Source organism: Furipterus horrens, unplaced genomic scaffold (genome assembly GCF_987537825.1).
Source record: "Furipterus horrens unplaced genomic scaffold, mFurHor1.1.pri manual_scaffold_9, whole genome shotgun sequence".
Taxonomy (NCBI): domain Eukaryota; kingdom Metazoa; phylum Chordata; class Mammalia; order Chiroptera; family Furipteridae; genus Furipterus; species Furipterus horrens.
Genome location: NW_028327179.1, coordinates 9,809,017 through 9,824,799, shown reverse-complemented (window position 1 = coordinate 9,824,799; position 15,783 = coordinate 9,809,017). Strand labels below are relative to the sequence as shown.

Below are 15,783 nucleotides of genomic sequence, written 5' to 3'. Positions count from 1 at the left end.
AACTTTTATATCTTTGTCTAGTATACAGGACTCCCAGCCATTCTGCTACGCAGCCTACTCCCTTCAAGGCCAAAATTGCTGCTGACAATAAGCCCCGTTGCTCTGGTTGATGCGGGTGTATCCTACCCCTCCAGGCAGAACAATCAAAGGAGAGAACCACTGATCTCTCAAGCAATAGCTCACCACTTTTAGGTTTCAGAGGCCAAGAAAATTTCAAAATGAGTTTTGGAATCGAGAGCTGGGTGTCAATATTTCATTGTCTCAAATAACAAAACTAACAGAACTACAAAGAAACCAACAAAGAAACAAATCTCCCCAAACCTATCAAAAGGGTTGAAAGGACATAACCTTAAACTAAAGGAAAGTCATATAAATTGAATACATTTAGTTTTAAGACAAAGAAACTTTTAATTCTGGTAACTATACATAAAATTTATTATCTTAACCATTTCTCAGGTTTTCAGTAGTGTTCGTTACATTCAGTTGGTGTGCAACAGACCTCCAGAACTCTTTACACCTTGGGAAAACTGAAACCCAATGCCCCTTAGCCACAACTCACCAGTTCCCTCTTCCCCCGCCCCTGGCAACCACCACTCTACTTCCTGTCTCGGTTAATTTGAGTTCTCTAGGTCCCTCATACAAATAGAATTGTACAATGTTTGTCTTTCTGTGACTGGCTTATTTCAGTTAGCATAATGTCTTCGAGATTCATCCATACTTTAGCAAGTCAGAATTTCCTTCCTTGTTGAGTCTGATTCATGTTCCATTGTATGTACAGACCACATTCTGTTTACCCGTTCACCTGTTCACAGACACACGTTGCTTTCACTTTTTGGCTGTTGTGAATAATGCTCCTCTGGGTGTACAGATATCTGTTTAAGTCACTGCTTTCAATTCTCTTGGGTGCATATCAGAGGTGGGGTTGCTGGATCATATGGTAATTCTGTGCTTAATTTTTTTGAGGTATCATCATACTATTAACATTTAGCTTTTGATAGATAAAAAAGCAATGACCACATTGTCCTAATTTTTCTTATTTTACTGTGAACACTCCATCCCAGACTGGCGTTGGTCTGCAGATTCGTGCCTGGAATTATGGTTCCAACAGATATAAACTCCTTCCTGAGGCTGTTCACTCTTCACACGAGGAAATCTGGATTCTTTATATGTTGCCTGATAAGAAAGATAATTGTTTTAAAGCATAAAACATTCATTAACCAGTTTGGGAAATTATACAAAAGCCATTAGCTTGATTTCACTAAATAGAAAAAACAAGACAGTTCCGTTATTCAAATTATCAAGCCATCGCCATTTCAAGTTTGGCTGTGGGTCACTGTCATTGCAATATTGTGAACTGAAGGTACAATAACAGACATGGTTTTCCCCTGGAGGATGACCAAGTTTACAGAAATCCTAGAGGAGATGGCCTGGCTTCCAGAACTCTTGTTTCTCCAAGGCCCTGTGTATTGAGCTGGGTAAATTTTCTGCTTGATGGGGCTTAAATTTTGTTTTTTTAAGTTGTGCCTTTTTAGGTCTTTGTGAACTCCAGAAGAAACTCGTTTGTGATTGAAACTCCTGAGCTATTATCAAATAACGTTAATTCAGTAGAAAAAAAAAATCCCGCTGTATTAAATTGAAATTCTAATTGTAGCTGTCATGCACCTCATTAATCTTGGTCTTGACAATATTTTTCATTTCTTTACTCAATTCTTGGTTGGGGGGGTGGATAAAGGAACAGAGCAAACTTATTATTAGTAAGCCATCTGTTAAAAGTTTTACTGGAAGAACCATATGGATGTATGTCTGAACACTTAATTGAAATGTTATGTTTTACTGAAGAAATTACAGAGTCCTTTTAATTCCTCCCTGGGAGTTCAATGAATCACTCTTTCAACAGATTACAAATTCTAAAAAAATAATAAATCATCATTACCAAAACCTATGAATCGGCTGTTTGCACACGTCATGTCTGAAGCGCCTTCCTACTGATCCTTTCCTTTTGTGCCCCACTCACAGAAGCCACTGAATTCTGGCAATGTTTTTACCTCGCTCATAGTTCCGACAGTCACAACTGAAGAAGGCGAGCCTCGTGGGCTGTTTTGATTCCCCTTTCTTTACAAACTTCATGTGCTTTTAGTGCAGCATATTTTATTTTCTCCTCCATCTGTATGATTTCCTTGAAACTTGTCATAAAAGAAAACGTTCTAAATGTACAGAGAAAAACACACTTCGAGGTAAAATCTGAGTATCTTTAGATCTGCTTGTTTTGATGAGAAGGTTGGAAGAGTGTTTTTGGCATGGGTATTCAAGAGTTTCATATTTGTTCATTGGCTCTTAATCTGAATATTTTGCCCATGAGAATGATATGAAAATGTATCTGCATCCAATTATTTGATAAGAGACCTCCGGAATCTTCTTCTAGTCCTACTGTTACTCCTGCAGGTCAGCCTCTTGTAATTTTTTGTGTTGTGGCATAATATACATAACATGACATTTACCATTGTAAGAATTAAGTGTACAGCTTAGTGGCATTAAGTACATTCACATGATTGCGCAACCCTCTCGTCATTTTTCACCCGGGTACTGCAACAGCCTCCAAAATCCAGTCTTGCTTCTAATTTTGTCCCCATTCGGGAAGGAAATAGAAATCTTATCTCTGTCGACTTATTTTCACCATGTGCATAGGAGAAAAAGAGGGAAATAGAAGGGCATTCATGAAGGAAATAGAAATCTTATCTCTGTCGACTTATTTTCACCATGTGCGTAGGAGAAAAAGGGAAAGATGGAAGGGCTTTCTTTGCCATTTTTTTTTTTTTCTGTGCTTTAGGCATCATGGTTGGTGCGAATGGGACGCAGGTCAAATTCTAGGGCCACAGAAGGGCGAGGATCTGCGGCACCTGGTCCATCCCTGGTGCCAGTTATTCCTTCCCCAGGACATCACAGCCACAGCGATTGTTCTGTGAACAATATAAAAAATATAAATGCTCTAAAACTCATTTGGCATTCAAGTGTCTAGCCACCAGGAGCAAAAGAAAGGCTTTAGAAGTACAATCTTTAGCTTTAAAATGTGCAGAAACCACCATTTTAGAAAACATCAGGCAGCAAGACTCTTCAATGGTTAAACTTTGCACAGGTGCACACAAGCATAAAGTAACATGACCAGCCAAGGCCGCACGGGGTCCGCTGAAGTCACCGGGTCTGCACTGAGGCTTGAGCCTCCCTTGTGGGGGGAGTGACACGCAGCACGGGGGTAGGGGCATCAAAAAGGAGGAGCCCATCCATGCAGACTGCTGCAGCTTTGGAGCCTTTGTCAGTGCGGTTTTGTATCACTAGATGTCAGTGTGGCCTTGCTCTCTGCAGGGGGTGCCCCAGACAGCCTCGCCCAGGTCCTTCAGCAGGTCCTGGCAAACACAGGGCTATTTCAGAACCGTAATTTGACTAAATAGATGATCTCCTTATGGATGCTGACCCTCCAGAGTTCTTTTAGAACACAGAAACCCTGAACCAAAGCCAGCTCTTCTCAGTCTCACGACTTTCTAACCTCAGTGCTTGCGCTGGGGAGGTGGCACACAGTGCTCTTTAGGGGCAGGTAATGGGAAGTCTCTGCCGGCACTTGGAGTCTTTTGAAAGGAGAATGTTACCTCAGTTACCTTCAGAGTCCACCTGCAAGAAATCATGGCGTCCCGTGTTGCCGGCTTCAGAGTGGGCCAGAGGAGAAGAAAAAAATATGTGGTTAGCCACATAAGGGTTTTATGGCTACGCGTACTGGTTTTGTTTCATTTTGTTTCTGAGACAGCTTGTAACCAGGAGGATCTGAAATCTTAAAGAATAGTCAGTATATTAGTTTTCTATTGCTGCTGTAACCAATCACCAGGGACTTAATTGCTTAAAACAACACAAATTGATGATCTTACAGTTCTAGAGGTCAGAAATCAGAAACGGGTCTCACTAGGCCAAAATAAAGATGCCGGCAGGGCTGTGTTCCTCCCAGAGGCTGTCAAGAAACACCCATGTCCTTGCCTTTCTAGCTTCCAGAAGCTACCGGCATTCCTTGGCTCGTGGTTTCCTCCTGTCTGCAAAGCCAGCGATAGCTAAGTGACTCTTTCTCACACTTCACGGCTCTGCCTCTGCTTCTCCTCCTCACTCTCTCACTCATAAGCAAATTTGTAATTACTGGGCATTGGGCCCCCTCAAAAAATCCAGCACAATCTCCTAATCTCAAAACCCCTAATCTATGTCTGCAAAGTCCCTCGTGCCATGTAAAGTGACTTAATCACAGGTTCCAGGGGTGAGGGCGTGGCCATCTTTAGGTGGGCATTTTCCTGCCTATCGCCGTCATTATTTTAAAAAGAATATATGACGCAATTTTGGAGGCAGTGAGCTTTCTCACAGGCTAATTCAGTATAATAGAAAGATGTTGTTTATATAGTAGACTGTGTTGGAAAACAACAAGGCCTAGATTTCCTTCGCTCATGCCATGTTAACAATGGAGAAGAATGAATTTGCCACACCCAGCATGAGAATTTGGTTGCCCTCCAATGACTCTCTCTGCCCAGCACTAACTCTGCCGCCCCCTGTGCCTCCCCACTTTCAGGATGTCTGTTTTAGGAACAGCACCAATGAAGACACACGCACACACACAGCAGGAGGCACGGTTCGAGCACGGAGAGGCACTGTGCAGAACGAAACCCAGTGCTCCGACACAGCTGGCGCGGGCGACCTGTTTCTACCTGCACGCAAACTGAACATCGCCTGGATGCCTGAAGCCAACAGAACTCCGCCCCGCGCCCTGCCACACCTAACAGCTGGTTTCGTTCTGCCTAGGAAAGCTGAACTCTTTTCCCCACTCCTCAAACTTGATCTTTCCTACCCAGTGCCACGAGGGACCAGCAAGCTTACCTGTTACCCTTGAGTGTTTATCCTTGGCTAATGACAACATCCAACGGGTCTCCAAGACCTGTGGAGGGTACTGCCTCACTAGCTTTTGAATCTGCCCTACATCAGCCCCCTCGTCTTCTACTTTACTGTGCTTTCTCCCTCCTTCCAATAAATTTTCCAAAATACTGCCTGTGAACCTTCTCAACTTCCTGTTTATGAAAGTGGTTCCCTTTTGCCTTCTGGATCCGTTCCAACCTCTTAGCGCCGCGCACCAAGCCAGCTGGGCTCTGCCTCAACCTACTTTTCCAGGTTACCTGCCTCACCTTGTCGCCGCCCGCCCTTCATTCCAGCTCTAATGAACGGCTTGCAGTTCTGCAAATGCTCGGAACTCTCCCTTGCTTCCTGCTCCCTCGGCCTGGAACGTGGCTGCCTAGGCCAACTTTCTCAACGCTCAGCTCCCCGTCACTTCTGGGAATGTGTCTGTCCGGCACCCAGCCCCCAACCTTGCCCCGGGCTGGAGCATGCAACACCACACTGCATTTTAATTGTCTCATTATTTATATCCACGTCCCTTGACTATAGGCTACTAGGTTTTGGAAGGCAGGGACCCTGTTTGGTTTAACTTTGTATCCCGAGAGCTAAGCACTAAGCACGGGACCCGGCACATTACAAAGGCTCGCTTATCTTTTGTTTAAGGAAGGAAAACACCTCCAGCGTGGGTCCCGCGGTGTCCTGACGTTTCCGTGCATGGAGGATGACCCAGTTCAGGGCTGTGTTCTGAAACCTACTGGGTTTAGACCCGTTTCCCTAGAATGCAGCCAGCGCCCAGCTAGCTTCTGGGAAACAGAGGGCGGAGTAAGTTGAACAGTAGCTCCTTTGGCTCAGTCCTCTCTTGTTGCCAGGGAAAGGTAGTCCTGCAGTTAGGGGCGAGCCATTTCCAACCTGGCCTCACCTGGGGGCGCATATCAAGGAGGGAAGGGAACTGGCCCCCTAAGGAACTGAACTGAACTGAACTGTCCTGGCTGAAAAGTGTTGATAACAGCACATTTGAAATGAAACACAGGCTGAGTGTGGTACTGACAACCTGGAGAGTAAGCAGTAATTCAGGACATGTATGGTCATCGCTGCCCCTCGCGTTCCACAGCAGCTACTGAATGCGTCCTGTGTGCAAATTGTCTTGGGACTCTGGAAGCAGACACTTTATAGAGTTAGAAATTAAACAGAGACAGACTTCCTGCACTTGGGAGGTTTATGCAGTCGAGGCCTAAAATAAGGGGCGTGCTTTAATTGGGGCTTTTCATAAGATTTGGGGGAGGAGGTGGTCAGGGAAAATGTCTTATAATACTTTTTAATCATTCATGTGTAACCACGGTAATTTAAACGAGTTGACAGGAAGCGGGGAGGGGCATACGTATGTGGCCAAAAGTCCATTTAGTTTTTTCCATAAAATAAAAGAGGGGTTTTTCATTTTCACCAATACTTTATTGATTTAGATATTTTATCGGCAGTCTCCCATGTGGTATAACATTGATTGTTCTCAATTAATGTTTCGATTTGATCACTATCAACTTCAACGGTCTACCCGACCATGAAGCATCATCCAGTGAGAAATCTCCAGCACAAAACTTTGCAAATCACTTATGACACGTTCGATGAGTCACAGCACCTTCTCCGTACACTGCACAAATCTCTTTTAGTGTTTCAATCTTTCTTGAATAGAGCATAATATGCCAAAAATGTCGTGTATTTTCTTCTATCTTCAATTTTAAAAGTTACCCAAAAATTCACCAATTTTGATACTTCTTAAAAAATACATGCTGATATGATAGCTGTCACAATACAATCTAACAAATTTGTTTCAAATGAGGTTCAAGGCCACGAAGTGCTACTACAATCATCTTACAAAAAAACAAAAACAAAAAATGAAAGTTTTGGTCAACCCAATATTATGTAGCAGTGAGTGATTTCTCCCCCACCCCCCCCCCCACCCCAACAAGCGATTCACTTCTGTATTCTGGGAAAATCCCCTCAGTACCGACCCCGCAACTTTCCACTAAATTTTATGTCTCTTCAGTAGTATGACCCTAATAAAGATCCAGGATTCCTTTATTCCACTATGTGTGGAATCCAAGAGATTTCTTCATAATTAATGAAAAGCATCATGGGTTGTGGGGTTTTTTTGTTTTGTTTTGTTTTTGTATTAAGGGCTTTTAAAGATTTTAAAATAAAGGCTTTTAAAGATTTTCAAAAACTATTGTCTGCAAGTCAAAGCAGATTGAGAATAGAGCATAATATAAATGTTTCAGCTCTTATTAATACTCCATACCTTTCTGATAAGCAAGAATTAAGTTATTTTTATTAGCAGGTGCTGACATTGCGTCTCCAGCTGTTTTCAGAAAGGAAACTGACTCCAGATTCTATGTCTGACATAGTTTAGGGACCTAGTCACCAACTGATTAATATAAAATATTTTCCCTACACATATAATCCTATTCAAAACCCCAAAGACTCCTTAGTGAATGTGGAACTTAACTACCTTTTGTAAAATAATTCTATAATTTTATTTTTTATTGTTTATTCTATTACAGTTGTCCCAACTTTTCTCCCGTTTGCTCCCCTCCACCCAGCGCCCCCCCTCTATCCCACGGTCAGTGCCCTCTTGTTTTCCATAGATCATTCATACATGTTCTTTGACAAATCCCTCCCCCTTCCTTTTATCATTCCCCTCTTTTTTCCTCCCCCCTTGCAGCTATCAGTCTGTTTCATGTTTCTATGTCTCTGGTTCTATTTTTCTCATTAGTTTATTTTGTTTGTTAGATTCCAGTTATAAGTGAGATCACATGGTATTTGTCTTTTGCTGACTGGCTTATTTCACTTTGCATAATAGCCTTCAGGTTCATCCATGTGCTGTCGCAAAGGGTAGGACGTCCTTTCTTCTTTCTGCTGCATAGTACCCCATTGTGTAAATGTACCACAGTTTTTTGATCCACTCATCTACTGATGGGCACTTAGGCTGTTTCCAACACTTGGTTATTGTAAACAATGCTGCTATGGACATAGGGGTGCATAACTTTTTGAATTGGTGTTTCAGGATTCTTAGGGTATATTCCCAGTAGTGAAATCACTGGGTCAAAAGGCAGTTCCATTTTTAATTTTTTGAGGAAATTCCATACTGTTTTCCACAGTGGCTGCACCAGTCTGCATTCCCACCAACAGTGCACTAGGGTTCCCTTTTCTCCACATCCTCGCCAGCACTTGTTTGCTGATTTATTAATGATGGCCTTTCTGACAACTATGAAATGTATCTCATTGTGGTTTTAATTTTCATCTCTCTGATGGCTAGTGATGTTCAGCATTTTTGTATATGTCTATGGACCCTCTGTATGTCCTCCTTGGAGAAGTGTCTATTCAGGTCCTTTGCCCATTTTTTAATTGGGTTGTTTATTTTCCTGGTGTTGAGTCATATGAGTTCTTTATATATTTTAGAGAGTAAACCCTTGTCCTGTGTATCATTGGCAAATTTGTTCTCCCATATAATTGGTTCCCTTTTCATTTTGATGATGGTTTCTTTAGCTGTGCAGAAAGTTTTTAATTTGATATAGTAAACTTTGTTTATTTTCCCTTTATTTCCCTTACCCTAGGGGATATATCAGCAAAAATATAGCTACATGGGATATCTGAAATTTCCCTGCCTATGTTTTCTGCTAGGACTTTAATCATATCACAACATATATTTAAGTCCTTTATCAATTTTGAATTTATTCTGGTGTATGGTATAAGTTGGTGGTATAGTTTGATTTTGATTTTGATTTTTTGCATGTACCAGTCCAGTTCTCCCAACAACATTTATTGAAAAAGCTATTTTTACCCCCATTGTATGCTCATGCGCCCTTTGTCAAATATTAATTGACCATAGAGACTTGGATTTATTTCTTGGTTCTCTATTCTGTTCCATTGAGCTCTGTGTCCGTTCTTATTGCCAGTACAAGACTGTCTTGATCACAGTGGCCTTGTAGTATAGTTGAATATCAGGTATTATGATCTCTCTAACTTCATTCTTCTTTCTAGGTATTCTCGAAGCTATTTGGGGTCTCTCTCTCTCTCTCTTTTTTTTTTTTTGTTCCATATGAATTTTTGGAGTATTCGTTCTAGATCTGTGAAATATGCCATTGATATTTTAATAGGAACTCTTTTGTATCTATAAATTGCTTTGGGTAGTATGGACATTTTAATGTTGTTAATTCTTCCAATCCATGAAGATGATATATATTTCCATTTATCTGTATCTTCCTCAATTTTTTCTTCAGTGTTTATAGTGTTCCTTAACTACCCTTTTTAATCAAGAGAAAATTTTTAAAAGCTTTAAATATTAGAGATTTCAAATAGCTAGTCCCCGGTCTCTTAATGACAATTAAATTTCATATATATGTATATATACCTATGTCTATCCCATGGTGGAAACATGTAGGTTTGTCATCATGACATGTCATATTGTCATCAAGATTAGTGATGTACATACTTATTAGCAAATTACTGCTAAATAATTATTAACAATAAGTCCTTAAGTGTGAGTAATGAATCAAAATTACACAAAGTGATAAAATCAATTCCAGCGAGTACCAGTATATATTAAACTGCACAATTCACAAACTGCCAGAGGTAATGTACAAATAATTACAACCTGCTAGGGATAATAACGTTGAGATACAAATCTGTGTCTCTATTAACACATTTCAAAGTATTTTCAAATAGAGACTGGGTCTTTGGAGACTCACCTGCTCTGTGGGACTGTTCTTAAGATCATCTGCATTTTACAGAGGAAACAGGTCTGACCAGGTTAAGTGGCTTGCTCTAAGTCCCACAGCCAGTGCTAGACAGAGCCAGGGCCTAACCCCGGCCTGAGCTCACCCACTTACAATCTTGTCACAATTGGTTCCATCCTTTGGGAGATAGGTATGATTGATTAAAGAATCAATGAGCATAAAGGGAAGGATGAATTTGGCTTACTCATGACAGAACAATAAAAGTCTATTACATACATTATATAAATTATTGATATTTCCTGAAAAATTACCAATAATGTGATTCTTAAGCATTCCTCTAAACTAACTTTAGTTTTAGAATTTAAGATATAAATTTCTAATTACTACTACAATCCTAACCAGTGTTTTCTGTAGGATGTGTTAAGATAAACTTTAATGTTTAGATGGTCCATTTCTTTCTTTAAAAAATGAAATATAATAATAGGAAAAAGGCCTATTTAATGATAGGTAATTATATATGTAGACCTATAGTTTGGAAAAGTGTATAGCACTTACAATAGAATAGAATAGAAGGCAAAGCCATGGCCATCTTGTAGAGAAACGCGGAATGCAGAGACTTTCAGTGAAGAGTAGGGCTGTGACTGGCTGCAAGAGAGCTCCGGGTCCAACTGAAAGGGTAGGTGCCAGGGGTCTTCTGCCCTGTGCATATCTGTTGTCCCACATATCAAAGGTCTGATCCAGCACAGCCCTAAAAGAGTGGTCAAGAAAGAAAAGAGAAGCGCATGCATGCACGTGCACCCCCTCACATACACACGAATAAATGTCAAAGGGGGGAGACTCACCCCAACTGAAATTCAGACCAGATAATAGCAAAACAATCAGTCAACAAGCCCACAACTAGCTTATCTGTTTCCGTGTGCATTTCTGGCCCCCAAGTTTGTCAACATAAAGAGCTTTAACAATACAATCTCATTTTGAACCCAAAAAATCATTGGTCAAAATATCATCGTTGGATAATGTAAGGAGGGAAAAAAATAGAGCCTATGAAAACACTTCAAATATTAGAAATTTTAAAGAGCCGGGGCTCTGGTTTCTTGAAGAGTGACTGGCATATCAAAACAGCAGCTCTGATTATGTACAGGAAAGTGTCATTTAGACCAGTGCTTCTCCAAGTGGGGCCCGAGGTCTGGTGGCATCAGCATCATTGGGCTGCTTGTTAGAATGACAATTCTCAAGCCCAATACTGATCTATGGAATGAGCATCACTGAGATGGGGCCCGTCCGTTTGTTTTAACAAGGTGTCCGTATGATTCTTTTTGTGCACTAACGTTTGCAAAGCACTGATTTAAGCTGTCAAACTGCAAAAAGCCAATCCAGTGGGCAGCGACCACCATTTCACAAAAGTGAAATGGAATAGAAGAGGAAGTGCATGCCATGAAGCACCAGCATGAGCTCACCCATTTCAGTGTTATGTGTGTGTGTGCACCTGTATGTACCGATGTGGGAGAAGCAGCCCTTCTAGTTTTTAAAAGAACTGGTATGGTATAATAAAGAAGCTGCAAATTTGAAATGAAGTCAGAACTGTTGGCTGACTATAAAATATACTGACAGCTTAATGGGATTCCTGTTTGAAGAGAGACTGAGGGTAGAGCGAAGAGGGCCAAGGAAAGAACTTTGCAGACCCAAGTTTTAGAATTCCAGAATCCTCATGGGGGAAAAAACAAACAGGCCTACCCAGAGTGGAAATGGAAGGGGCATCTACCACGGAAGAGATGTTAAGGATAAGGACAAGATAAGGTCAAGTGTGACCTTCAAGAAACAATTATTTAAGTAGAAATATTTATTCGCTCACAGATCATTTATTATATTGTCACAGGTGCCAGGCCTGGGGTAGATGCTGGGGGATACAGATGTGAGGCCTATCATGGACCAGATTATTAAGTTACAGGCAAGATGAATAGTAATAATAATATAATAACATCATCAGTGTTGTAAAGGAGAGATTAACACAGCACCAAGTGAGAATATTGAAGCCAGTCTGTAACAATGGGTCGGGAGTGGGGTGATGGGGGACATCTACGTGAAGAGGGCATTGAATCAAAATGATGGCCACGTCTTAACATGGTATTGTATTTTGAAACTAACCAGTGATTATTACCTAGATCTGTGGTTCTCAAACATTAGTGTGCATCAGAATCTCTTAGATGACTTGTTCAAGCACTGTTGATTTGGGTGTGGGTGGGGCCGGAAAATCTGCCTTTCTGACCAGTTCCTTGGCAATGCAGATACTGATGATTTGGGAACTGTATTTTGAGGATCCAGAGAAGGAAAACTCTGACTCCAAAAAACCTCCGCTGCCTTGCGGCATACCTCTTCAGGGGAAAGGCTAAGGGAGTAAACCCCGACAGAAAATCCGGAGCCAGAGTCCCTAAGGCGGTTTGACGTTGTAGTCAACACCGGCAACTCCTGCGGCGCACCTGAAGCCAAGCTGTATTGACTCCGTCTTTCCCTTGGACCCTTCAGCTGCGAAGAGGGGGGGTCTGCTGCATGGGCAACAGCAGACCCTCCATATCACCCTGCCCAGGCTCTGTAGCTTCAGCTTCACTGGAGAGGACACTCCAGCGTCATCGCAAGATGTCGATTCAACACTGGAGGAGACATATACCGTGTCACTCCCGAGTTGGACTGCACAACCATTCTCGCGGTGCAGATACTCTTAAGAAGCTACACCATCGTCTCTCGAGACGGACGGCTGCCGACGACGACGGATTTTGAGGATCACTGATCTAAATGTCTGAATTAAGAGTTGTGTTAGACAGTGTTTCTAGAAACACAATTTAAAGCAAATAGAATTTAGCTGGTCCACACTCATACACATACATAAATCAGGGTTTGTTTTTTTTTTACATTTTGATGGCTTAATAACTCTCACTAGAAATTTTTCATATGTCAATTTTTATTGTAAAACGTTACTAAGATTTAATATTTAGCTTAGGTAACCGACAAGGAATTTAACTCACATCCAAACCGAGATACAGGATACAGCCTTTTCCAGTCGGGAAAAGGTGAAAGGGACAAACTGCGTCCGACGGCCACGTGTGGGAGGAGGTGCCGCCTTTTGGTTGGTGCCCGGAGGGGATAAGTCCCTCCAATCGGTGTGGGCCCCACGGTGGAGGACTGGGCGCGCCCTGGAGGAGGGCGGGACCAGCCACCCGTCTATCACCGAGTCCGCGGGAGACTGCACCTACCACACGGCGGAACCTTGGTGAGGCGGGACCGGGGCGGGAAGACTACGGCCCGGGGAGGCGGGGCCAGGTTGCGGGAGCCAATCCGCTGGGCAGCACGAGGGGCGGGGGCGGGGTCACCGCGCGCGACCCAAACACTCGGGCCCGGGCTCACCCTAGAGCAACGCTGCTCCTCGGCCTTCCGGTGCCAGAGCCGGGCAACCTCCTCTCCTCCCGAACACCCCCACCTTCGTGGGCTAGACCGCCCCCCGCCCCTCCTCTGCGGGGGCAGCGCGGCGGCGGTTGCCGGGAAGCGCGGGCACTTCTCCCCTCCCCTCCCCTGTCCTCCCCTCACGTGCCACCCTTTTTTCCTTTTTCTCCGTTAACTGCCGGGTGGCTCGGGGAGGAAGGAAGGTAGCCTCGGCGGAGTCTGGGCGGGCGCCTCCCACTCACCCGCGGGCCGCCGTGGGAGCCGGAGGATGGCGGCGGTAGCAGCGGCTGCCCGGGAGGAGGCGGTGCCGAGGCCCGGGGCGCAGAGCGCGGCGGCGGCGGCGGCAGAGAGCAGCAGCAGCCCGTCGCGGCGCAGCAGAACCGAAACCAGCGGCAGCCGTACGGCCACCTGAGCCGCCCCTCCCGCCGAGCCCAGCGATCGGCGCCCGCCGGAGCCCGGACCTCGCTCCCGTTCGCCTCTCCACGCCTCCCGCGCCCCCCGCCCCCCAGAAGAAGAGCGCGCCGGGTGTTGACCGCCCCTCGGGGCTCCGGGCGGCAGCCCTGGACGTGCGGGCTTCCCCCTTGGCTGGCTGCGGCGCCTCGGCCCTGCCCCCTCGCTCCCGCGCTATCTCCCGCCCTCCCGGCGCTCCGGGTGCTGCGCGTGGGCCCGGCCCGGGGCAGGGCGGACATGGGCGCCAAGCAGAGCGGCCCGGCCGCTGCTAACGGCCGCACCCGCGCGTACTCGGGCTCGGATTTACCTTCCAGCAGCAGCGGAGGGGCCAATGGGACCGCGGGCGGCGGGGCGCGGGCCGCGGCCGCTGGGAGGTTTCCTGCTCAGGTGCCCGGGGCGCACCAGCCTAGCTCCTCGGGCGGAGCCGCGGCGGCCTCGGCGGCCCCTCGCAGCCGCTCCCTCGGCGGAGCCGTGGGGACCGTGGCGTCGGGGGCCCGGGCCGCGCAGCCCTCCTTCAGCATCCCCAACAGCAGCAGCGGCCAGTACGGCTCGCAGGACTCGGTGCACAGCAGCCCGGAGGACGGCGGCGGCGGCGGCGGTGGTGGCGGTGGCGGCGGCGGCAGGGACCGGCCGTCCGGCGGGGGCCCGGGCGGGCCGCGCCTGGTGATCGGCTCCTTACCAGCTCACCTCTCGCCGCACTTGTTTGGAGGTACGGCCCCCTCGATCCCTGGCTCCCACGGGCGGCACGTGGGCCGCGGCTGCATTTATTTTTACCCTTCTCCTTTTCTCCTTCAGCCTGAGCGCCCGGGCTTGGCCACGCTGCCCGGCTCAGCCTCCCCTCCCGGAAGGAAAATCGCCACTTAACCCCCGGGACGCCGCTGCAGCCAGACCCCAGTGTGTGTTTGTTTAAACATGTGCACCCTTACCTCGTAGCGGCTCCCTGGGACAGAAAGCCCTTGTTTTCCCCGCGAGGTGAAAGAGCAAATATTGTTTTAAAACAAACCGACGCAGCAGCTCTGGTGCTTGTGGCTTTTAGTATCAGGAAGTCAGAAGACCCGTTGCTAAATGTGGTTCTGTCTTGGGACTCGAGTGAGTGGTGAGCGGATTTTAAAGGCCCGAAGTCGGAGGGTCTCGAGTAAACATGAGTATTGGAGACGGGAAGGAGCGATCTCCTTTGGACTGGTTGTTAATATGTAACTCTTCATTCTTAAGTCTGTGCAAATAGTAGTTCCACCTGCTACGCACATTGAATTGGATGAATGCATTAATGGGAAGTGTGTTTTAACCCCAGTAAACTGCTATTTTAGATAATGGTTAATGTGAGTCCTGCTTAATTTGGGCAGCGTTTTAAAAAATTGGAAACAGTTGAAGGAGAGGAACCAGTAGTTATCACAACTCTTCCCACAAGGTGCAGTTGAACGCCCAGGCGCTTTCGAAAAGCAGTGTTGACTTGAGTCCAGAAAAAGCAACTTGTGAGGAAGGGAAATTGTTAGTAGCGCAATGATGTGCTTTTATGCACTTGATTTGAGGAAAATGAACTTGACTTCTTTAGTTAGGTTTTCTAGTGATCTTCTCTACCCTCGAAACAGTAAGAGTAGGTGAATCAAGATACCCCTCTCTTCCAAGTTCATGGGGGAAAAAAAATAAAGTTGAATCTGTTTAGAGGTACTGACTGTAGAAGAGAAACACTTCCGTGTCATTGCATTGTGCATCGTGATATAACATGCATTCACAGGTGAGGCCGGATAAGCAGCACACACCATCCCCTCCATCTTTGTGCCCCTTCTACTCAGTGTTTATAAACGTGACACATTTGCATAGGAAGTTGGTAATGTAGGATGTTCAATAATGTAATTTATCTGTGTTGATGTTCTGTACTATCAGCCTTCATGTTAGCATAAATTAAAAATGGGAATGTCATGTTTAGTTTTTTCCATCTTAGTACTGCTTTGCATATTCACTATAGAACTCTTTACCTTACTTTAATTACTTTTTATAAAGTACTTTTGCTATGTAAATAAAAATTTCTTAAAATTGGGCCATTAAAAAAAAAAAAACTTTGGTGTTTGAGAAAAAGCTCTAGTGTTCACCTTCCTGTGACTTGATTATAATTAACAGTTACAGGTACTAAGTCACCACATCGAAGAATAACAAAATGGGAGATAAGTGCAATAATAAAAAACTTGTTTTTAAAAATATTTATCTTTTGAAATGAAAAGTTACAGTTAGCAGTGATGATCATCAAAAGATAGTTATG

The 15,783-nt window shown here is 44.8% G+C and overlaps 1 protein-coding gene and 1 long non-coding RNA gene across 5 annotated transcripts in view; one reads left to right on the top strand and one right to left on the bottom strand.

Moving 5' to 3' along the window:
• Positions 1-419: 419 nt before the first annotated feature.
• On the bottom strand, positions 420-14,658 carry LOC150001262 (uncharacterized). 4 transcript variants are annotated; one of them, XR_016513001.1, is made up of 4 exons: positions 4,900-5,180; positions 3,642-3,820; positions 2,046-2,183; positions 420-1,173 (listed from the first exon to the last, which is right to left on the bottom strand). It is a non-coding gene; the product is annotated as an uncharacterized LOC150001262 (long non-coding RNA). The 4 variants fall into 4 exon arrangements; XR_016513000.1 differs by lacking the exon at positions 4,900-5,180 and adding an exon at positions 14,453-14,658 and having other exon boundaries at positions 420-2,183; XR_016513002.1 differs by lacking the exon at positions 4,900-5,180 and adding an exon at positions 5,202-5,273 and having other exon boundaries at positions 420-2,183.
• ZNRF2 (zinc and ring finger 2) overlaps positions 13,029-15,783 on the top strand; it is a 68,984-nt gene continuing 66,229 nt past the window's right edge. Inside the window, exon 1 of the mRNA XM_090287058.1 lies at positions 13,029-14,235. Coding sequence (XP_090143184.1) covers positions 13,764-14,235 — 472 coding nt within the window. The 5' untranslated portion in view covers positions 13,029-13,763. The remainder of the gene's footprint in view (positions 14,236-15,783) is intronic.